This window comes from Lemur catta, chromosome 18 (assembly GCF_020740605.2).
Source record: "Lemur catta isolate mLemCat1 chromosome 18, mLemCat1.pri, whole genome shotgun sequence".
Lineage (NCBI taxonomy): Eukaryota > Metazoa > Chordata > Mammalia > Primates > Lemuridae > Lemur > Lemur catta.
This window is the reverse complement of record NC_059145.1, coordinates 46,290,547-46,314,433: the sequence shown is the minus strand read 5'-3', so window position 1 is coordinate 46,314,433 and position 23,887 is coordinate 46,290,547. Positions and strand designations below refer to the sequence as shown.

Here is a 23,887-nt window from a genome sequence, read left to right as displayed (position 1 = left end):
AGGTCCTCAAATGTGTCTTCTAGGCCCTGTTCTCCTACTTCCTAACGTCCAGAGGAGGGTCTAAAAAGAGGAAAGAGTCTTATTTCTCCATCAAGGAAAATCAAGGCGAAATTAAAAAGGTGAAGCATCGTTCTCTTCCTGGCGAGGGTCGTGAGGGCAGGAAGGGAGGGAAGGGGAATGTGTGTTACTTAGATGCGTGGGCCAGGGAAGACATCTGGGCCGAGAGCTTAGCAGCTGCGGAACTTTCAAACCCGTTGGAGCTCTGTGTACTTTTTCTATTTCAAAATAAAAACTAAACGGATAGACTCTTCCCAGCACCTGCAGACACTGAGCCCCAGGTCCCTCTATTCATCCATCCAGTGTTTACTGGCATTTACTGACGGCCGAAGGTAAGTGACACTTCCCCAGTGGCCCTGACAAGTATGGTAGACGGTCACCAAAAACAGCTTCCGTTGGTTCCTTCCCTCCCTTCTGTCGTACCCCCAACCTTGAATCTGCACTGGTCTTGTGACTTGCTCCTACCGACAGGATGCACCAGGAGTGACGTGTGCCAGTGTCCAGCCTAGGCTTTCAGAGGCCTGGCGGCCCCTACTCTCTGTCAGTCACTCTGGCAGCCTAAGACCACCATGCTCTGAGGAAGCCCAAGCAGCTTCCTGTGGTTTTGATGAGACCATCTAAATTGACGACAGGCAGAGACAGTGAGAAATGGCACTTTGAGAGCGTCGGGCAGCACGGGAATTGGGCGCTGTGCCTGTGCCCCCCTCTCCCAGGTGCTTGCAGGGGCTCCCCTGCCCCCAGCTGCACGAGGGGCAGTTGGGCACAGTCAGGATGGCTCCCCTCCTACCCCTGCCTGTGCCCCGAGTTCTGATCCAACTCTGCATTGACTGGGCTGCGTGGCTGTGGGCAGGTCAACTTCTCCAGGTTTCAACTTTCTCATCGATAAACTGAGGAGGCAGCATTAGGCCTCGGGTTTTAGAAATAAATGTCAAAAACAGCAAAGAAAGAAAAAGAGAAGAGCGCAGAGGCAGGGAAGAGACAGTGTGTGCACCAAGCATAGCTGGGCCAAAACTCGCCACGGCGTAGAACAGATCACGTTGCTTCTCACACGGAGACGGTCGGACATTCCCCCAAACCGTGATCCTGCAGGAAGAAAACCTGAGCCCGGTCCCTCCGGACTCTGCCTCCCCGTTCTTTCTCCTCTTTATTCCTTTGTGGAACATTTCTCCTTGGTGATTCTCTCAGTGCATTTCTTAAATATTGAAAATAGATATTTTATTTTTACAAGGCACAATCTCAAAATGCAAATCATACACACTATGTAGATACAACAGACAAGTATAAATATAATTGCACATACATAAAAGTGTCAGTGAGTTCTGTTTTGTGCTTTCTGACCCTTCAATCAAGAGGATTCACCAGGCCCAGTGTCGCTTCCTCCTCTCTGGGCCCCCCGTGGGCACACTGGGGCAGCACACAGTGTCGTGGGAGCTTGAACGCTGGAGTCTCCCCTGTAGACGCCTCCCAAGCCGGGAGGAGCCTCGTAGCTGAGAGCCTAAGTTTTTTACTCTTCTCTGTAAACTGCAAGTCGGGATGAGGGCTGGAACACACAGCCAAGCTAATGAGCTGTCCTGAATACGTGTTCCAGTGAAATAAATGCCCTGCCCAGAATCCTTCGGCCTCTCCCGGGGCGGGGGGGGGGGGGGGCTTCAGCTGCTCAGACTTGGGGAAGCCGGCCCCTGTGGTGGGCAGGTGGGTAGGCGGGCGGGTGGCATCCATCCCCACGCTGGAGAACCTTCTGGCTCATCCTGGGGACATGCGGGCCAGGCACAGTTGGTGGGAGCACACCAGGGGCGTTTGGTTATCCTGGTGGGCTTGCTCCTGTGCCCACCGCCCTGCGAGTCTCCTCAGTCCTCTGCAGCTAAAGCGGAGTGGCTCTTCCCTGCAGGTGTGGCCGGGCTGGTCTCGCCCGGGATTCAGAGGTGGTGTGGGCCGGTTTCCGTGTCTTCCTCTCTGTTGCTGGTCATCGGCTGAGCTTCCATGGTTTCCATCTCAACATTGTTCGGCCGGGAAGTTTGCCTGCAAAGTAGATGATTCACAGGTTTTGAAAAGAGGAGAGGGTTGCCCTCAAATCAGCAGATACTTCCTATCAAACGCGTACGCACAGCACTGGGTGGATGATGTTAGCCGACAGAGGCCCTGCCCGCGAGAGTCATGAAATGCTCAGTCTTCAGACGTGGAGAGAGCCTACACCGCCTACATTTACAGAGTACTTTAAATCCTGTTTGGGTATTTTCAACTTCATCGTCCACCAAAGATTTACCCATGCTGCTGCAACAACCCACCCCGCCTCAGCTTTGCCTACCCTCTGCCACAAACACACTCCAATGGCAGGAATAAAAAAAGAGTAAGGCCAGGCGTGGTGGCTCAGGCCTGTAATCCCAGCACTCTGGGAGGCCGAGGTGGGAAGATCAAATGAGCTCAGGAGTTCAAGACCAGCCTGAGCAAGAGCGAGACCCCATCTCTACTAAAAATAGAAAAATTAGCCAGGCATGATGGCACCTGTAGTCTCAGCTGCTGGAGAGGCTGAGGCAGGAGGATCACTTGAGCCCAGGAGTTTGAGTCTGCAGTGAGCTGTGATGACGCCACTGCACTCTAGCCTGGCGTTCTGAATTGATAGGAATATAAAATTAAAGCTAATATGCCACTTTGGGTTTTAATCAAAGAATGATGAAAATGCCTAAAATGTAAAACATTTAAAAAATAAAAACTAAAATGTCAGCCAGTGGCAGAAACAATCTTGGCCCCACTGCTGAGATGCAGAATTTCAATGACTGGAAATACAAAATTAAGGCTGCCACGAATGAGTATATTTCTAAGAAAGCATATCCATATTTAATGAGTATGTTTAAGAAGAATATTCATGACTATATCACAGGGAGAACAGATGCAATCGCACATTCATTGACGTGGCCATTTGGCGCCTTCTTTCCTTCTGAACTGGCCCTTGGTGGACCGGACCTTGGGATCGTGAGTCCGGCTCTTGCTGCCCCGTTGCTGACGGCTCTGCGGCGGGGACGGGCAGGGAGGGGCTCCAGGCCGGCCCAGCCCCGCTCAGCCCATACGGAAGGGGTGCATGAGAGTCCACCGCCAGGAAAGGGATCCTTCCCGAGGGGGCATCGGGATCATCACGATGTGGCTCTTTCCCCGCAGGGAAGGACGGATCTGGCCAGCGTGAGTCTCCCGTGCTACTCACCTTGATTTGAGGCAACAGGCCAGCAGGGCCACGCCCAGCACACACAGCACAACGGCGGAGGAGGAGATGGTCACTGCAAGAGAACAGAGCACACGGAGAGTCCCAGGAGCACGCTCCCCCCTGCGAACCGGAAAATCCTTCACACTGGGTGTCCTGGAGGCCACGCTACTCCCTCTGTCCTACGTCTGGGCAAAAATATGCGCCCCCTTTCCTGCCGACAGTTCCAGCCACAACCGTCCCCACCCAGGTCACCCCTCACCTGCTCCTCGTCCTCACCCTACCGGGCAAAGGGCCTGGAGTGACGGAGCAGGGGCTGGGCAGGTCAGGAGGGGACAGCAAGAGCCTGACAGTCACAGCCGGGGTGAGGGGCTGCGGAGGAGGAGGGAGGAGACAGGCAAGGACACGCTCCTCCTGCACTGTCCCCGGCACAGTGTCCCCCTTTTCTCCAACGTCACAGATACAGAAACAGTAGCATGCAGTGCCATTTCTTTCCAGTTTCACCATCAATTCTTTTTATTTGCAACATTTTATGGCAGAGGAAGAGCAGAAAAGGTGTTCTGAGAGAGGCGTTGCAGACAAGAGGAGCGGAAGGTAAGGAGCTAGGACTGTTCTGACCCTGTTGAAAGAAGCGGCCTGGAGCACTGGGGCCCTGCTGGCCACACCTGAGATGTGTCAGACGGGACAGGAAGACACCTGTGAGCAAGGGGGCTTAGCCCCAGGGCAGGGGAACAGAACTGCTGTTAAAAGCGCTTGCAGCTTTGGCCAATTTGCCTACTGTGAAACCTCCCTGAAAAAATCACCCGGCTGCCTTACGTGCAAGACGACAGCGCTGACATCCGGAGCGGCAGCAGCTTCCCTGAGGACCACGGGCCACACACGTCTCATGGGCCGTGGGCTTTGGGGACCTTCACCTGCACGACTGCCAGTCCACGCCTCATACATACACCAGGATAAATGTCCCCGGGCTCGGCCTTCCAACACAAGCTGCTGGAAACAGCTGGGTGCGAGGAGGAGGTGGGGGGGTGGGGGCGTGGATTGGTGCCGCCTCTCCCAAGGGCAGTTTGCAACACGTAACAAAAGCCCATGCCCTTTGACCCTCCAATTCCACCAGGAATTTATTCCCATGGAATAGAGAAATATATACAGGGGTATCCACTCAAGTATTGTTTACGATAATTTTCAGGATGTTAATCTAAATCTCTTATCAAATCAGTTAAATAAAATGTGGTATATATCCATACAATGGGATACTATTCAACTATTAAAAATTATGAAAGAGATCTACATTTATTAACGTGGAAAGAAGTCTACAATATTGCAGGTGGAAAAAGGTGGTTGAGATACAAACGAACCCAAAATAATCTCCAAGAAACTGTGTGCATGGCCACATGCACAGAAAAGTCTAGAGGAATATATAGCAAAGTGTTAAGTAGTGGTGTGATGATAGATAATCTTTATTTTCTTTTTAAGAAATATATATATTATTACTTTCACTTTCCTCCCTCCCCTTCCTCCCCTCTTCTCAATCTCACCAATTCTCTTCCTCTGCCTATTATGGTATAGAACAGTGTGTGTCTCTATAGAATACATGAAGATAATCTTTATTTTCAATTTAAAAAATGTTTCTGGTTTTTTCCTCATAGTTTTGCAATCACACTGTAATTAGGAGAAATAATAAAATAGAAACAAAGCAAAACATAACAACTTGTAGATAAGTAAACAAAAATAAGCAAAGTTGTTACCAGAGAAGTAACAGAAAACATGAGAAATTAATGAAAAATATTGTCTTCAGACCTAACACTCATGATCATAGGACTAAGAAAAGCATTTTTTCCCAGCAGAGATGTACCCTACGGTAAACCACGTGGAGACATCGGCTGGAGGGCCTGGCAGGAAAAGGCAAGTTTCTGTAAACCGTGGTTCTCCTTTCACAACGCTGCTTCCTGTTTCTTTTTAAATAAGAATAAAATCTGCAGAGTCAAACTGGAGAGGGAAGAGGGCTGGCTCCTCTGTCAAGGGCAAAACAGTTGCATTCAGAGCCTTCACCTCCAGGCCCCTGGCCTCTCTCAACCATACCCCGCAAATTTAGAAAGGAATTGAAACCAGAGTCACCAGACCGTGAATTAAAAGGTCCTGCCCAGTTCTGCACCCTTTTGTGTTTCTTGCGGGTGTGCAGATTAGAGGAAAAGCAGAGGAAGAGATTTGGTGAGATGAGGAGAGGGGAGGAAGGTTGGGGGGGATCGATTATTCCCTGAGGGAGGCCAGGGAGGCCAGGGCTGCCCCGCTCAGCCTGCAGGGCAGACAGGTCCGGCACCGAGAGGGCAGCGGGGACAGCCAGTGGCCAGTGTGTGGCAGAGATGACGAAAGTGTCCTCTGGGGAATGTGCAGAGAACAGTCACCCCTTAGCACTACCCCGGCCAACCAGGGTCATAGCTCCGGCAGGATGTGACCGGAGTGCTTGTGGCCAAGGCGGTCTTGACGGGAAAGTGCCCACTCATCACCCCGGGCAGTGGTTTCTTTCCTAATTCTTATCGCGTGAAGCACGAATTCTTATCGCGTGAAGCACGTCGGCAGTGCTGGGTTTGGAGTAGATACTCACTAAGTACTCACTGGATCCAAGTAAGCCTTTACCGTTCCACACGTTGAAGTAAATTTAAAGTGACATTTGCATTTTAATGACCGACACTCGTTTCTTATCAGCTCAGGACCACACCTGGCACAGAACGGGAACCCAGTGTACGTGCAATGACGGCTGGCGGATGCGCCGTAGTGGTAGCTCCCGTCAAAGGCTGAGCACGTCGACTGCAGTAAGTTTATCTCAGAGACGGAAGGCTAGGGGCGTGGTACCGTTCTGAACAACAAACTCCTCCCTCCTGGGGTAGCACACGAGCATGGTGGTGCAAATGCTGCATCCTGACCTCTTATTCTACAACCAGGAGTCTTCAAGGACAGGGATGAGAGATCAGATATTGGAATAATTGTATAAAGTTATCGATAGAAAGGGCTGCCAAGTGAGCCAGGAGATATTAACGGCGATGAAACTATGAACTACATTTCTTAAATATTTATTAAAACATTCGAGCCTTCCCATTCACTTAATCATTGGCTCACGCGTGCCGTATGTGAGCAGCTACTATTTACCGTTTCCTGTTGAATTAAATCCGGGGACAGAGGTCACACTGATCACAAACACGCTGGACCAAGGGAAATACTTACCGGTGACATCTCTGGAGCTGAAGGGATTAGCACCTGCAGAGGAGAGAGGACAGTGAGCTGGGTCACGGCTGGGTCCCAAAGGCACAGTTTCTCATGAAGACAGAGAAACGTGGACAACTTGGTTCCCATCTCGGCACCGTGGGACATTGGCAGCTGGCATAAGCACACTCGTCTTAGCAAAGAACAGGCAGGTGACTCACTGAGGATCTGGGCCACACTTAAGAATCGGGGTGGCAGGGTGGCTCACACGTGTAATCCCAGCACTCTGGGAGGCCCAGGTGGGAGGATCGCTTGAGGCCAGGAGTTTGAGACCAGCCTGAGCAAGAGCAAGACCCCATCTCCACTAAAAATAGAAAAATTAGCCGGGCATGGTGGTGCATGGCTGTAGTCCCAGCTACTCAGGAGGCTGAGGCAAGAGGACCACTTGAGCCCGGGAGTTTGAGGTCACAGTGGGCTACAATGATGCCACTGCACTCTAGCCTGGGCGACAGAGTGACACTATGTTTCTAAAAAAAACCAGATTCCCATATGCCCTAGAGAAGGTCCAGATGACAACAGCTTCTCTGCCCCCGGATCTCGGCTCCAGGCTGCAGGGAGCTTCTGTTCACTGCCACCATGGGAGGGAGCAGATGCGGCTCAGGGTCTTGGCATAGGCAGAAGGCTGCCGAGTCACCTCTGGGGAGTGGGCTTTGCGTTCTAGCTATCCCCGCTGGACCAAGCCAGGCCAGGAGGCGGGGGCAAGGTCAGCCCCAGCGTGGGGTTGGCACCATAAAGCTGTGCAGTCGTCTGGTGCCAGAGCTCAGCCCAGATCCCAGAAGCAGCACCTGCGGCCCGGCCTCCCCTGGTGCGGAGCGAGCGCTGACCTGGCGGCTGGAGGGAGGCGGAAGACGTGCCTTCCCAGGTCCTGGCTGTGGTCCGAGAGGGGGCCTGGGCGGACTCCCGCCTGCCCGGGGCTGTGGGTCCTGCGGAGGGTGGATTGGAGGGGCGGCGCGGTGCCATAGCTGTCTCTGTGGCCACGGTGGTGTCTGGCCTGGGAGATGAAGCTGCGGTAGGAAATTCCAAGATGGGGAGAACATGAATATTTAGACTTGTCCCTGCTCAGCTCCTGCAGGGGACACTGAGGAGCAGCTCCGGGGAGCCCACCCTGGCCAGCCCTCTCCAGCAAGCTGCTTCCTCATGAGAGGGACGTATCCGTCCACCTGGAGAGGCCACGGCACTGGCGATGACCCCAGGGAACACGGGATTCTCGGGGCACATGTGAAGAGAAGACCCCAGAGATCTGAGTAGCTCGGGCTTGTTTACTGGAGAAGGCACGTCAAACACGAACGACTCAGCCCGGATCACGCAGGGAGCTGCGTCTGCCAGCCACGGCCGGGGTGCTGTCTGTATTTTACATGTTGGCGCATTTTTGAAACCTGAGATGGGGTGTATTTGAGGACAGTCCCCTGACTTAGCTCCAGTCTCAGGAAGGGCTGCTGTGTCTTCCTCGTCCCTCCCTGGCAGGTGGCCGCCCCTGGACTGTAAGCTGTGGCACAACCGTTCTCGATTCTCTTTCCACGAGAAATGGGTCTTGTTTGTATTGTGGCAGACACAGAATTTAGGGAACGTGAGGTCAGACAGAGTGTCACGTGGTCGTGGCAGCCCCTGCTGTCTCGCGCCTGAGCTCTTGACAGCAGCTTTGTCTCAGTGCTGGACACCTGACCACGCATTCAGGACACAGAGGTGGGGCTGGGAGAGTCTGCCCAATGGTTCCCATCTGTTGGGTGAGCTGGGTGTGGCGGGTGTGGCCAATGTGGGCATTGCCCCAGGTTTAAATGGAGCCAGCACCCTCCTCTTCCCCCGTCTGCAGGGAGGCAGCTCACTCTCTAGGGGACACCTCTGCTCAGCCTCTCCTTCCCCCCTCAAGTGCAGTCCTCAGCCACCTTAGAGCCACCTGGGGGGCTGTGAGAGCCCCCGATTCCCAGCCAGCCCCCCAGGCCAGCTGGATGTCCACACTGATGTCAGTGCACATCCCAGACCAAGAACTGACGCTCCGGATAGGGGGCTGCACTGGCAGAATGATGCCTGTGCCTAGAGGGCTGGAGGAGACCCAGGCCAGGGAGAGCCACGGACCGGGTGACGTGGCATGAAACTGAAAGCTAAACATGGAACAAAGTATCATGGGATGCAGGGCATGTTATCTCAGGATAGTTAGCATCCCACATTTCAAATTTTCTTAACATTGAGAAAGTGCTGAGAAAATCAGGCTGGAAGATTACCCAAGACTGTCAAACTACAGATCATCGGCAGTGGCATATGATGCTTCTAGGACAGGGCAGTCACCACGAATTTGCTAGTGTGTGGGACTTGGGGACAACTCCGCACGGGCCTCTCACATTCTGCACATCTTGCAGAGGGGCTGAGGGCTTTAGGGAATGTGAGGTCCAGCATTTCTCTGGATGCTTCTATAGCAGGTGCCTTGGAAGGGAGACAACGTCTCCTCTGCAGCAAAGAGCAGGCGTGTTTACTGCCCAGGATAAAACACCCGGGTTCCCGGAGCCTGGGCTCCCTCTCCCGCAGTGCAGCCCGCTGAGCGACGGGTATCTGTCGAGGGGACGAGGGAAACGCTGCAAACATGCAGAAGCTCTTGCTTGCTGGTCTCCCGCCTGGCAGTGTCGTCTTTTCTGCCAGCACCAGTGAAACTGTGGTGGGCTAATACGCAAGTCAGGTCAAAGCTCAGACCACTCTGGTTCTTGAATAGCATAAGAGCCTACAGCTAAATATGACCTGACACATCAAACCACTATTCGTCCTGTACATATGCAGCCTGGATATCACGCAACTTTGATTTCAAAAAGAAAATTAAGCCACTGGAAATTCTGATCCTTGACTTTAATAAAAATGTTTGTGCTACTGCCTAACCCCACAGTGGCACATGGGCGGTGGTCTGTGAAGCTGCGGGATTGCGGGGGGATGGCCCGGGTGGTGGGAGGATTCGAATAGGAGTCCTCAGAAAGTTTCCAACATTCCTACCTTTTCCAGAAGGGGAGGGGCTCTCTGGCTGTGGGGTCACCCTTGCCGTTGTTGCTGTGGAGAACGGCACTGGCCTTTGGTGAGTCAGGGAGGGGTCTCCTAGAGAGAGGATAACCACACGGCATTTACCACCCTAAGCGTGGAACCCGGAGTGGCTTCAGAACTGGACACACATAGAACACGTCAAGACATCTACAGCGCAGAGACTCGGCTTCCAAGGACAGGTTGGAAGTGTGGGAAATGAACGATGAATGTTTCCCAGCCTGAATGCCAAGGCAGACTGCAAACTATTTTTCTAGCGTTTCCAAAAAGACCATGCAAGTTAAACATCAAATTTCTTTTGTTTTTAGCTGAAATGATATCAACCCAATTTTATAATACTGGTTTCTCATGGAAAGGTGAATGATTACTCAATAGATTCTGCATGTTTAGCAGAAAAAAAATCTCTCAAAGCACAAGAGGTTGGGGAAAAAAATGAAGGGAGTTTGCAGTGGTCAGAAGGTGGGGGCAGCCTTAGGACTAGAGGAAACCTGAAGATTCCTCCTCCCTCCTGGCCCTATTCAGAGCCTGCAGCCCGCAGAGCTTTGAGGAGACATAGCTGTCCCTGCAGTGGAGTGAGTCCCAGGCCTGGGTGCAGGGAGACACCCCCGGCTCCCACGGATGCTGCGCGCGGCCGCGCCAACTCCCCCTTCACTTACCCCCACGCCTGGGCGCTGCGTCCCCAGCCCAAGTGGGAGGGCTTCCTCCCTGCCTCCCCTCTGGGTCTGTGTGACCCATCCAGGGAGCAGGACAGGGACAAGGGGGAGCTGACAGCTGGAGGGGGCGAGTGTGCCGTGGCTCAGCCCCCGGGCAGTGGGCAGATGATGACTGTGGGTTAATCTTTATTTTTCTAGAGGAAGGAAGAGGGGAGCAGGAGAGGGCTTGAGGGTTCCTGGAAACTGCACTGAATGGCCCTGACCCTGACAGTGTTTGGCTTCCTCTGGGATGTTTATCCGGCTGCAGAGGGTTAAATAGAAGAGTCAATTCTTGCTGCCGCCCTCCTCCTTGCCGGACACCACACAGCGTGCCTGCATCTGCCTCCCGGCGAGGAAGCCGGAAAGCTCTCTGGGACGCAGGCATGCCCTCGAGCACACACTCTGGTCCTAGCCAAATCCTCCTGTTACCATAATTTTTTTTTTGAGACAGGGTCTCACTCTGTCACCCAGGCTGGAGTGCAGTGGTGCGATCATAGCTCACTGCAGCCTTGAATCCCGGGCTCAAGCCATCCCCCTGTCTCAGCCTCCCAAGTGACTGGGACTACAGGTGCGTGCCACCACGCCCAGTTATTTTATTTCATTTTATTTTTACAGAGATGGGGTCTCACTATGCTGCCTCGTCTGTCTTGTCACCATAATCTCAAAACTAAGCATCGATGGTAATAATGGTTAATGTTTACCAGGCTTCACTTAATCCTCCCCCAGCCCACAGTGTTGGCATCAAGACCATTTTCTAGATGACGAACCAGAGTTCCAAGAGGTCAAGGAAGGGCCTTGCCCAAGGCCTCGAGGATGTAGCTGGCAGAGCCAGGATGTGAGCCCAGAACTGTGGGACACTAACACACGTATTTCCAACACCAGCAGGTGTTGTTTAGGGGCCCACTGGTGTATCTGGCCTTGGACCTCTGTACAGATCTCTGGGGCCCCCAAGCCCGGCTGTGCCGTCCCTGCAGCCCTGGCAGGGGTGGGCGCAGGGAGGGGCTGGCTACTTACTGATGCACTCAAGATTGGGAGTCGTCCAATGGGCGGTGTTGGTGGTCTTGTTCAACACGCACTCGGTCAGGCTGGACGTGCCGGCTCTGCGCTTGAAACCTGAGATACACACATACCGCTCCCTGGAGTTCACACTGTAGCTCTTGACACGGATGTCTGCATGTTGCACAGACGTGGGGGTAGGACAGGTGATGCCTGCAAAAGTGGAGGGAGGACAGCCTGAGCAAGAGCAAGACCCCGTCTCTACTAAAAATAGAAAGAAATTATCTGGCCAACTAAAAATATATATAGAAAAAATTAGCCGGGCATGGTGGCGCATGCCTGTAGTCCCAGCTACTCGGGAGGCTGAGGCAGGAGGATCGCTGAAGCCCAGGAGTTTGAGGTTGCTGTGAGCTAGGCTGATGCCACGGAACTCACTCTATCCCGGGCAACAGAGCGAGACTCTGTCTCAAAAAAAAAAAAAAAAAGTGGAGGGAGGGGAGGGATCAAATGACTGCCGCTGTGAACAGGCGTTTTCTGGGGGTGTGCAGGGAGCGGTCAGCAACGTTAGGACTGGGGCCGGCTCCTCCCAGGGGCCCCTTAGCATCCCAAGCCCCAAGTGCCAAGCGTGTGGAAGACGTTCAGGAAGGGAGCCCATGGCCCAGAAAGATCCAGTGAAAAATAAACAGCATCCCATACCATATAGGGCAAATTCCTCTCATATGTTAAAAGCTCTCGAAAATCAATGAAACGACCACCAAATCCCATGGGAAAACCAGAAAAAGGTGCACACAGGCAGGTCACAGAAAAGGAAATAGAGATGGCTCTTAAATGTAGGAAACGATGCTCAATCTCATTCACAATGGAAGAAATGCAAACTAAAGCTACCTGAGACAGCCCTTTCAGCTGCCAAGTTGGAAAAGAACTGAGCGTTGAGCAATATTCCTTGTAGGTCAAAAAGGCACTTTCATATTGCTTATACAGCCCCAGTGAGCTATATTTACGATCTCTCTAAAGACTACAGATGAACATGCTTTCTGACCCCACACGTCTATTTCTGGCAATTTATCTCACAGATACATCCGCATAGGTAGGGATCGCTGTTACAATGTGCCCTTCCACCCAGCAATTCCACCTCTAAGAATGTATCTTACAGATATACCGGCCTATTCGTGCAGAGAGTGCACACACAGCTATCGATTACAATAGCTGGTGTCTGTAAATAACCTTGCCCATCATCAGGAGGAGACTAATTAAGTCAATCACAGCACAGCCGCACAGCGAAGGATGACTTAGCTTTTCACAACAGACTAAGAGAGCTCTTGGTGCACTGAAGTGGAGAGACCTCCAGGATACAGTGTTAAGTTAAAAAGAAAAGGAACAGAACACTGTGTGTTATATGCTACTGTCTGCGGAAAAAGGAAACACCCTACGTATACGTAATTTTTTTGTCTCTGCATAAATCTCTGAAAGGAGACACAAGCCGCCCACAGCCCTGGGGCCGGGGCAGCCGAGAGAATGGATACCTTTTCACCAAGTGTCTTTTCCTACTTCAGATTTTTAAGGGTGCAATTTAATAGGGTACCTATTTAAAATGGTTTTGATAGTTTTTTTAATATTCTGTTTCTTAAGCTGGTCTGCACACGGGTTTATGCTACTCTTCTTCATATATTACATCTGTTTCTGGCAGGAATTCCACAGATGTGACGGGGTGTCCTGCTCGTCGAATTGTGTCAGGAGACACATGGCGTCCGTTTGTCCCAAGATCGGTGATGCTAACTTTGATCACCTGGCCAAGGTGGTGTTTGCCAGCTGTTACCGTTTTTCCCGTCGTAACTGGCCACCGATTTGTGGGAAGACACTTTGCAGCTGTGCATCGTTCAGGACTCTGACCCCGAGAATCTGAGAGCAGCAGAGGGCCCCCCGCAGCTGGCAGCTGGTTGCAGGGTCAGTAGGAGCTGTTCTTTCTGTGCCTGGTGCCAGAGCCCAAAGTCCGTGGGGCAGGCAGTCTGGGTGGGCACGTGACACGGAGGAAGCGAGACCCAGCGGGGACCCCTTCCAGCCCAGCATGGACATTGTGCTGAATGCTTTCAGTTTCCCTACGTGGTCCAGAAAGAGGAGGACCCCTCAGTTCTGGGAACTGCCCACCCCTTTCCCAGAAATCTTATGAATAATCCTCCCTCTCCTTAAGATAAAATTAAGTAGAAGGTATAAAATAAGACCCCGGAAACTCACAGGGCGCTACTGTCTGTCTCTCTGAGAGACAGCTGCTGGCCTATCTGTGGGGCAGCCTCCTCTTGTTCCTTTCCTTACTTCAATAAACTCACTTCTGCTTCACTCTGTCGGCTCGCCCTGGAATTCTCTCCTGCTGGAAGCCAAGAACCCACTTAGTCTTCGAACGGACCCCAGCTTTGGGGTCCACCTTCTTGTATCAACGCCACTGGTCTAGGAATTGCATTTTGAGAATTTCTGCTCTATGGAATTTACAGGTGCAGGCTCATGGCAAGTGACTTTTTAGCACTCATTTAAAATTTCTTTTAAAGTTCTTAATAACAACATGTACATAGCCTTTTCAGGTGGTGGTACTGGTTCCATCCATGAGGATTTTTTGTGTGGGTTCTTGATATGCTCATCTGAATCTGTATCCTAATCATTTTTAACTGGATCTAATTTCCCTCCCCCTTCTGTTTCAGAAACGTACGTCCCTGGGTGTGTGTGCATGTGTGTACGTGTTCATCCCGCGGGCACCGCAGGCTTAGCGCCATGCTACCCAAATCTCACACCTGCATCTGCGGTGCTCTCTCAGATGTTAACACGGCCGGGAAGTACTTAGGGATGGAGCGCTGGCTGGGGTGAGAGGTATGACCACAAAAAGCAACTCCAACCAACTCCAGAAACATCTGGCAGCAGACCGGAAAGTCCCACAACAACATTAATATGAGACTCTGCTCTGTGATAAAATGTTTCTTCCTTCTGAGGCAGCCCGAATCGACCTTGGGCCTTTGGACTTCTCTGGGTGCTGTGACATCATTGGTGGCTGACAGTCTCCACCGGGCCGCTGAGCAGTGACTCCAGAGAATAAGGGAGACGTGAGGTCCCCAGGGAAGCAAGCGAGAGAAAGACTGGATTTTACTTGGTAGGAGGGTGTCGACCGGGTGCTTCCTCATCAGAGCCTGTTCTTTAACGCTGTCATCTTGGGCCGGGAGAGATCCTGTGAGCTCACAGACCAGCTCTCGGCCTCCAGAGGACCGACGGCCCCTGGCACGAGTTATTCTGAGACCCGGGAAGGGCAAGGTGTCTACGAACCCCTTCCTCACCCCAAACACTGTGCATACAGTTTCTCGCAAGACTAGTCCATTTCTCTGTGGTTGCAAGGACACCTTATTCAACACAAAACATCCTTTTCCTGAAGGCTGATGTTGCTGTAAGTTCTGCTGGTCATTCGGCACGTTCTGCAGTGCTTCGCTCCTGGGACCCAGTGCACAGGATGGAGTGGATGAGCCAGACGGACCCCGCCCGGCTCTGCTGGGGATGACAGGTATTGTTATTCGGGTACAATTGTTGGTGCCCCTGGGAAAGCACCAGGATGGGCAAGAGTTAGCCCAACGGAGAAGGGAGGGGCAGGAAGAGAACATTCCAGGCAGAGGGACAGGAAGAAGCTGATGGAGGGAGGGACAGGCCACGGGCTGTAAGGTGACAGGGACCCCAGCCAGAGATTAAGAGCATTTCAGTCCTGTCCCGTGTTTGCGGGGGAGTGTCTGTCCTGGTCTCTTCTGATTGCCAGCGGGAAAGTGAGCCCAAGGGGGCTGTCAGATACGGTCGCGAACGAGGCCAGCCTCCGCCCATGCCTCTCCCTCTTGCATCCAACAAATGGTAGACAGAGATTAGTTCACAGCCGAGAGAGGGGCCATGGCCAGACACAACGCCCTTATCTGGGCTCCATAAATACCCAGAATTGAAGAACACGAGACCTGACAGGTTACCGGGCCCACCTGCACACACATCGACCAGTGCCCTCTGCGTCTTGAATAGAAGAGTGAAGTCTCGAGGGGTGGAAGACGGGACAGTGTAGTAGACAGGGAGCTGGCCCCCAGGGCCACCGAGTGTGACATGTGCTTTGTCACCTGCGACTCGAATGTGAGGAGTGACCACCATCATCACTGTCATCACTACCGACCAGCCACTTTTGGAATCTGAAGGAAGGACACTCAGCGCCAGGCTGCCCGAGGGCTGGAGGGAACGAGAATGCGGGAGAGAAACTCGGGGTCACAGCCAGGATCACCCACCAACCGCCTGAGACCCAGGGATGTCAAATGGTGCGGAGTCCGTGCTGTGAAACCTACTTCCCCTGGGCCGAGACAGTCAGAGGCTGCAGAAGGAGCCTTTCTCCTCCTTCCTGCTCCGCCGTGCGAACCACCGGCACCTTGGCTCTTCCTGTGTTCCGTGGGTTCCCGCACCTGCCGCCGTCGCCTTTCCTTCTCCCCTCCTCACGGCCACCACCCGTGTCCTACCTGGGCCACCCCTCTCCGCAGCCCTCCCACCCTTGTGGCTCCAGGCCTCAGGCATTCTTCCGTCTCCCCGCTCCCCTCTTGCATTTGGTTTTACAGCACAATTCGATGCTTAATTACATGATTAATTTTTTTTCGAGAACCTAGTACTGGTACAGTTTCCTAAGTACTAGCTATTCATCTCTCAGCATTTCCCTCCTAACTCTAAAATGGTACCTCCAAGCCTTCTTGGGGACAAGTGTCTCCTCTTTGACCAAAAGGCCAAGAATGCCCACCAGCTCTACAGAAGGCCCCGCGGAAGGCTGTAGAAGATGAGCCTGTCCTTTCGTGGAACACACAGCAGACATCTCTCAGGAATAATTTAAGGCGGGCGAAGATTTCCTCAGCAAAATAACAAAATCAAAAACCACAAAGGGAAAAACGTGATGTCGTAAACACTTCAATGAATGAGTTAAATGTAATGAAAGAATTAAAAGACAATCAACTCAAAGAAAACATTTGCCACAAATGTCAAAGCATTGAGATTTTTACTATGTAAAGAACTCTCATAAAATTAACACAAAGACACAAACCCTCATGGCATAAACAGGCAAAGGACACAATGAGTAATTCACAAAAGACACTACACCTACGTCCCTGTGAAAAATGTCCCAAATGTCACCAGCATATCCTCATTAGAATTCTGTGAACTCTGCTCTTGCCTCTGAAGCTGAAGGATCCTATACCAGGGTTCCTTCCACTCAGGCGTGGGCTGTGCCTGTCCCTTTGATATGGGATGGTGGGGGAGAAATTTCAAATTCCAGATTGTTCTTCCAGTTCAAGCCCTGTCCCAGAAACTTCTCTGCTGTCAGAGTGGCGGTCCCCTGTTCATTTCCCGTCCCAGGCATTTGTTGTCCAATGGCTGTCACCGCCACTCCCCATTCCAACGGGGCCATGTCCTGGGCTAGGCTGACAGTGTGGGGGATGGAGTCAATCCAGGCAGTTGTGGAGATGGGCTTGGATTCTGCTGTTGCTATGGTTACCTGCCAGCACCACCGGCTTGGAATTCTTCTGGGGTTATCTATGGCTGCGTCTCAGAGGGTTTTCTTCAAAGTTCTGATCCACCCTCATCCTCTGTCCTCTACGTGCCTAAACCACAGAGGGTTATCTCTCCACACTCACCCCTGCCCCATCCCACCCTCGTCCACAGACGGCCGTGCTGGGTACTTGGCGCCTGCTTGTCTGGTGGGGCTGGGGGGAAGGACAGTTGCCCATCGTCCTGAGTCTCAGGCGGGTCTTGTGAAGTTGGAGCTTTCAGTTATTTTGCTCCTTCCCTGCAGGGAAGGAGCCAACCTCTCCCTTGTATCTTTAGCAGGATTTGTTGGGGAAAAGTTTCCTCCCATCTTCCAGCAGTGGTAGACCGCCAGTGGTATTTGCGTAGGACCAAGTGTGTGTGCGTATATTACGTCTGCGCTCGCCGTTAGATGCCATTGACCTATTTGCTTGTCTTGACACCAGTGCCATGCTGTCTTGATTACTGCAGCTTCACAGTAACTGCAAGTCAGGTAGTGTAAGTCCTCCTACTTTGTATCATTTTAAAAGCTGAGTTTGCGCTTTGAGGTCCTTTACTGAATTTTAGAATCAGTATCTTAATTTTTATAAAATTACAAAAACAAAAAAGCCTGCCCAAATTTTGATTGCCATTGCATTAAATCTACAGATCAGTTTGAGGAAAAACTGACAATCATACTGAGTCTTGTCAATACCCACAAACACAGTATCTCTCTTGATTTGTTTATCTTCTGTAATTTCTCTCAGAAAATGTGGTATAATGTCAGTGTGGCAGCCTCGTACTTCTTTTGTCAGATGTATCCCTAAGGAGTTAATATGTTTTGATGCCAATGCAAATGGTATTGTTTGTATTCCAGTTCCCTATGGTTTGTTGCTAGTATTCTGTATACTGATTTTTTTTTTTTGTATATTCAACCATGTATTCTGTGACCTTGCTAATTTATGATTTCATTTTATCTCCTTAGTTGGCTTATTAACTATAACCCATTGTTGTATAATTTTAGGGGTTGCTTTAAGACTTATATTATATATCTTTACAGTTTTCCTTCAAGTGATATTATACTACTTTACACATACAGTATAAGACCTAAAACAATAGATTTCCATTTCTCTCTTCCTAGCCTTTGCACTATTATTGCCATACATTTTGCTTCTACATAAATTATACATCCCACGACACATTGTTAATTATTTTTAAATAGCTTTAAACAGTTGATTATCTTCTGTCACCCATGGATTTAAAAAGACATTCGTGCTCTATTAGTCATCATTTCTGGGTGTTTTGTAGCAGGAGGGTTTTTAGTATCTATTCTGTCATTTTGCTGATAGAAGTCTACCAGTGGTCATTCCATTGGGAACTGTCCTCAAAGTTAAGAGAAACCCACAAACAATTGACATTTGACTATAAAAGGATATGGATACACTGTAGCCAACTCAACCAGCCAAATGGTGGCCAGTTACTCACTTTGCAAAGCTGGATTGCCTCAGAACTACACTGGAGACAATATGTCTAATTGTAGCAATAACCTTTCACTTCCACATGCCTTAATCACCTCTTCTGATACTTCAATTATAATTTCTATATACTCTCTCACAACATTGTTCCCTGGGTGTTCACTACAAGCGTCACCTTGTTTACGGTATCATAACCCCCTTGCAGACAGTGCAAATACTTCATAGTTCTCTGGCACTGTCATGTTTCTGAACTCGGTATACAATAGGTATTTTTTCTGAAGTTAGTGGCTTATGAAAACATATACTGAAATGATGAAGTAATGGAAATTAGAGTAAACTGAAGGCTCTGGGATTTTCAAAACTCTTAAGTAGCCAAAAAACATGTACAACAAGTCCTAACAATCATGTGAAGTCATCAAAATAGTGTGTGGGGCCACACCTCCTCCTGCTTCCCAGAACCTGTGAATTCAACTTCCTTATCTACCAGGTTGATTTACAGAGTCTAATATGAGTAAGGAACCTTGGCCTAGTCTCATATCCAGAGTTCAGAAGCCCCTCCTGTCCTTTAAGTGAGGATTCATTCCAACATTCCTTTCCCCTATCCTACCATTCCAATGCCTGCCACCTGCCAGGGGCGGTGGGACACTAACGAGTGCCACATGTGGTTCCTGTCCCCAAGAAGCTCACTGTGAAGTGGATGCCCCAAAAGGACAAAGCCCTCTGCACTCACAGCGATCCATTCTCCTTCCTTATTTTCCTAGCTGAAATGCCAGCCAAGCTGACAACACACTTCCTTTTGCAGCTCACTGTCAGTACAGACTGTACCCAGATCATTATCCAAAACTCACCAATTCCTTTCTTTGTCTCTCAGGCTCAACTGAGCTTCCCAACCCACCTCTTGCGTGCTGCATGAATTCCGTCACAGTTTGAACCCGTGAATGATGAGTTTTGGAGGCTTGCAAGAGTGGAGGGGCTGTAGGTTGAAGAGCAAATGAAAGGAAAAGAATGAACTACATTCTATACCTTCCAGACTCAAGAGGAAACCTGGCCCCTCCTGTCTCCTGTGTTAACACTGCCTGGGCCCAGGGTGTCATCCTCACTCACCGGAACCACTGCAAGAGGATCCCAGCTACAGCTTGTTTTCCACACTCTTCACAAGAACGACCTTCCCACCATGCCGCTCTGTCCCTGCACAGAAACCCACTACACGGAAGGGAATCGGCTTTTCCAAGGAGAAGCATTCACATCACATCCACCGTGTGCAGTGAGCCACACTGACGTGACTCCTAGAGTATATACTGAGGGGTTTTATATATTTATTCATTGAGCTAAGTACTGTTTGATAAGATCAACTTGGCAAACGTGATGTAGCCTGAAACGAGTTAGTTGAAATGATGATTTGATTGAAAAAGAATATTCCCAGAAACATTTCAGCTATTTTTTGGATCTTGAGGGGTTACTCCTTGTTTGTTTTTTTTTCCCTCTGTATGGCTCAGTTTCTTCCAGTTATTCCTACTTTGTGCTGTTCAATACATCAAACATTTTCAAACAAACTAAATATCCAACAATCAGGAGGTAAGAAAAGCCTCACCACAGCTCTAACAATAAAGAATTATTTAAAAAGTTGTAAAGGATTATAAAGTGTTGGTACAGTATGCACAAATGTTACATGTAGTGGCTTTATAAAACTTTATTTTCAGCAATTTGCAAAATTTATGTTATCATGAAAACGCTGCCAAACAAGGAGATCACCTATAATTAATTAAAGATGAATTGGAAAAAAGTCCAAAATTCTAGATCACTATTGTGATATCTCTTTTGTAGCTTTACTTATTTACTTCTCTTATTCAAAAATAATTCAAATTATGGCAGAAAAATAAGAAAAGGCAGACAACTGCATACATGCACACATGTGCCTGACACATGCTATCTTCCTATTCAATTCTGGATCTTCAAGTAAAAAATGATGCATACTACTTGAGAGCAATTCCATTTTATTTATGAAATCCTCCAGTGTTAAACATTTAGGTTGATTTCAGTAAATCCCTTATTTTATACATTTAAGTTTTTATCACTCTGTTTTTTTTTTTTTTTTTTGCTATCAGTAGCAGCACAAAAGCAGTAATAACTAGATACAATTGATTTGAAATAAAAAATAAAAGGTTTGGGCAAAGCCTCCAGAGTGCTGAAAATGTGAATTTCCCTCCAATTCAGGCCTTTTACATAAGATGGTTTCACAGGTGCATGCATTTACCTCTAAACTTAGCACCTTGTACAATTCAAATACATGCAGCTTATTGTCTGTCAATTATATTTCAATAAGACTGTTAGCAAAACAATAACGAAAATAAACATAGGGAGCTGCCCAATGGCACCTCTGCACGGTCAAAGAGCAAGGCTGGGTGTAGCTGGTGAACTTCAGAGCCCTCCCCTCTGGCTCCTCCTCAGCTGTGAGGCAGACGCCTCATCCTTGCTGGGCTCTGACTACAACCGCATGTCACTTTCACGTTGTGCAGTGGACCTGGCATCTCCTCCCGGGGTCATGCATGTCACTGGCTAGTCAGATGGGAGGAAATGACCAGGTCACCCACATAACCCAGCTTCTCAGATGTGGGGAAAATCCAAGCGTCACAGGCTCATGAAAACGAAACTTCACGACACCCTACAGATCCAGAAAGTTCAGACCAAGGCAGGCAGCAGCAACTGTGGCTCTGGCCGCGTCCTGGGCAGACTGGCCCAACTGGATGTAAATTATTGGGGGGTCTTGCCTAAAAACGCACAGAGATCATGCTAACCCTCTCTCGTGGAGAGCCCGTGGAGAGCCCAAACTCATGTGTGCATTTTGTAAGTATGTGGATTCATGACTTTTTCTGGGGAGAGGGTTCATAGCTTTCATCAGACCCTCAAAGAGCTCCTTGACTGTAAAAAGATTAAGAAGCACCAACAAGGACACAGCCAGACCCATCTCCCTTTTCTCCCCCTTCCTCTGGCTCCCGGGACAAAGTCCTGGGAGTCTCCCTGTGGAGATTAGATCTACACGACCTATGTCCTTCTGGAATGCACCCAGCGATCACCAGATTTCCTTCCCCACTTCCTGGGAGAGTGGACTCCAGGCTGCCCCTGCGTCCCGCGCCCTCTGCCAGCCTCCTGCTCGCCAGAGGATCGGGAGTTTCCACGTCCCAGGTATGCAACTTGCCCTACGCGGTTTTCCTCTCCAGGGACGCAGTCCCTATCCCATCCTTCCAGCCACCCACTTACATAATTAACTTTTTTTGCCTGAGGGTCCAGAGGGGTGGTCTTCCCAGGAACCCTCCTAGTTCACGCGCCGCGCGACACGAGCACCGGCGTCCTGGTGGGCTCGGAGAAGCGCGCGCGCACCTCCCATCGCACCTCCAGTCCGCGCGCCCTTGCCAAGCCGGGCTTGTCCGAGCCTCTGTCCTCCCCCGGCTGGGGAGCCCGCGCCGGCCGCCACGCTGCCTCCGGTGGCTGAGCCGGGCGCAGGCTGCGGAGCTCTCCCGCCCCGGCCCCGGCTCCCCGCATGTGTCCCCCGGCACGTGTCCCCCGCTCCCTCCCCGGCCCGAGCGGGCGCGCACCGCGTCCCCGAGGGGACGGACTCCCAGCCCGGCGCGGAGGTGCGGCGCTCGGTGCGGTCACCCGCGACGCCCCGGCCCCCTCCCGCCGCCCCGCCCGGGCGCACGCCGCTCCCTACCCCACGTCGCCGGCGGCCGGAGCAGCAGCAGCAGCAGCAGCGCGGGGAGCGCCTGGGCCGGGCAGCCGCGGGGCAGCAGCCAGGGCATAGCCGCGCGCCCCGCAGTGCCCGCCGCACGCCCCGGGCCGCCTCGCGTGCGACACCGAGGCCCGGGGGATGTGGCGAGCGCTGCTCCCGGGCCGGCCGCCCGCCAGGCGCATCCGCTTTCGCTTTTGCTTTAGTCCCGGGAAGGCTGCGGAGAGGTGCGGAGCGGTGACAGATCCGTGACTCAGCATCCCCACCCCTGAGGGGGAAGGAGCCCCGGCGGCCGTCGCGGCCCCCGCGCCGCCGCCCCTGTCCCCGTAGCGCCGCCGGGCGCGCTCAGCGGGGACCCCGGGACTTCAGCAGCGCAAGCCCGGATCCTCCCCTCCTCTACCTCCTCCTCCTCGTCCCCCGGGACCCCCAACGTCCGTTCGGTCTACTGTCCCCCCTGCAGAGGGAGGGGGCAAAGCCGTGGGAGCGCACTCTTTCCCGGACACCCCATACTCCGCCTTCCTACCGGATTCGCCCCACTCGCTTGTCACCTCCCCTGCTGGTGTCCTCCGGTAACTCCGACTTCAGCTTCCCGAGTTTCCCTCCCGTGGCCCTGCGCTCGGCTGTCAGCGGCCAGGGTGGGTGGGTGACCACGGAGGTGTCGCCGCGGTACGGCTGGCGGACCTCCCGCCCGGTCACCTGCGCGGCGCCCTCGGGCCAGGGCAGGAGCGCAGCCGGACACCTGTTCGCTCCGCGGTGCCGGCGACCCCGCGTGCTCCAGCCCCGCCGCTCTGCCTAATTCCCGACAGGGGTGGGGACCCGCGGCCTTAGGGTCCCTAAGTGACCTTCTAGGTCCTCAAGTGCGGCCTTTTGGCTGAATCCAAATTTTACAGAACAAATCCTTTTATTAAAAGGGGTGCAGCACGGAAAGATGAAGCTTTTCTTGCCTCATTTGGTGCTTAAAAAATAACGTAAAACCAGAGGCCGCAGGTTGGCCACCCTGCCGCTGTCCTCCCGAGACAGTGCCAGACGTTTGAAGGGACGGGGCGGAGCCGGCGGGAGGAGGACAGGACCCCAGTTGTTCCTCCCCGCCCCTCATTTCATTTCCCCGGACAAGTCCTCCCAGCTGCCACCCCCCTCGCTGGCCGGTGGGTTTTTTCTTTTTTGGGGTCTCAAGTCAAAGTTCTGAAGCTCCAGACCGGCTCTGCCCTGGGCGGGCTCCCTGACGCGCAGCCAGAAACCGTGGTTTGGGCCGGGGCTTCGGCAAAACGAGATCTCCCTGCGCTTCAGTCTGTTGCTTCTTAAAATCTCACAGTGAGATAAAACTTGCAAACTGTCTTTGAAGGAATTTAGTGATGTGTGAATGTAAGTTATTATCTCTCCCCCACATACAATGGGAAAAGAAAAGATGAAATTGGTTCCCATGCAGTCTCGCTGCGGCATAACCGCCTTTCGGTCAATGCACAGCATATCCCACGGTGGTTCCATATGGTGGTGAAGGGTGTTTTCACTGTACCTTTTCTGTGTTTAGAAACGTTTAGACGCACAAATACTTACCCCTGTGTCCCACCTGCCCCATCGGTGCAGGAACGTGCCGTGCAGGTGTGTGGCCTGGAGCGAGCAGGCCGCACCGTCTGGGTTAAGCGCGCGCTAGGACGCGGCACAGCACAGCCGCATCGTGAAGCCCCGCGTGACTGCACTTGCTCCTCTTTTCCTAAAAAGTCTAAAATTGACGTACATGTACAGCATGCTTAATAAGGGAATCCGGAGGGCTGGAAATCACACTTGGTCCCAAACTGTAAATATCCTCAATGCCAACATTTTGTGCGTTTCAGACTTAGGAGAGCTTCTTTCATTATGGACATTTCCAAATATCAAAGGTATAAAAAATAATGAACGCCATGTACCCACTGCCCAGCAGTGACCACATGAAGCCCACTCTTTC

General features: G+C 51.6%; 1 protein-coding gene across 3 annotated transcripts; it reads right to left on the bottom strand.

The window, feature by feature from the left end:
* Positions 1-1,257: 1,257 nt before the first annotated feature.
* IL15RA (interleukin 15 receptor subunit alpha) lies at positions 1,258-22,061 on the bottom strand. Of its 3 annotated transcripts, XM_045529680.1 has the most exons (7): positions 21,931-22,055; positions 11,230-11,424; positions 9,482-9,580; positions 7,333-7,512; positions 6,470-6,502; positions 3,254-3,326; positions 1,258-2,076 (listed from the first exon to the last, which is right to left on the bottom strand). In XM_045529680.1, the coding sequence occupies exons 1-7, from the start codon at positions 22,016-22,018 to the stop codon at positions 1,974-1,976; spliced, it is 771 nt and encodes a 256-aa protein (XP_045385636.1). In that variant the 5' UTR covers positions 22,019-22,055; the 3' UTR covers positions 1,258-1,973. The 3 variants fall into 3 exon arrangements, with proteins under 3 accessions (XP_045385636.1, XP_045385637.1, XP_045385638.1); XM_045529681.1 differs by lacking the exon at positions 9,482-9,580 and having other exon boundaries at positions 21,931-22,061; XM_045529682.1 differs by lacking the exons at positions 7,333-7,512; positions 9,482-9,580 and having other exon boundaries at positions 21,931-22,061.
* Positions 22,062-23,887: the final 1,826 nt, after the last annotated feature.

Coding starts and splice junctions, on each gene's coding strand:
- IL15RA (XM_045529680.1), bottom strand. CDS start 22,018: ATGCCCTGGCTGCTGCCCCGCGGCTGCCCGGCCCAGGCGCTCCCCGCG. Junction 11,425..21,930: donor CCGGCCGCCGGCGACGTGGG/GTAGGGAGCGGC, acceptor CCACTTTTGCAG/GCATCACCTGTCCTACCCCC. Junction 6,503..7,332: donor CGCCTCCCTCCAGCCGCCAG/GTCAGCGCTCGC, acceptor TCTCCTCTGCAG/GTGCTAATCCCTTCAGCTCC.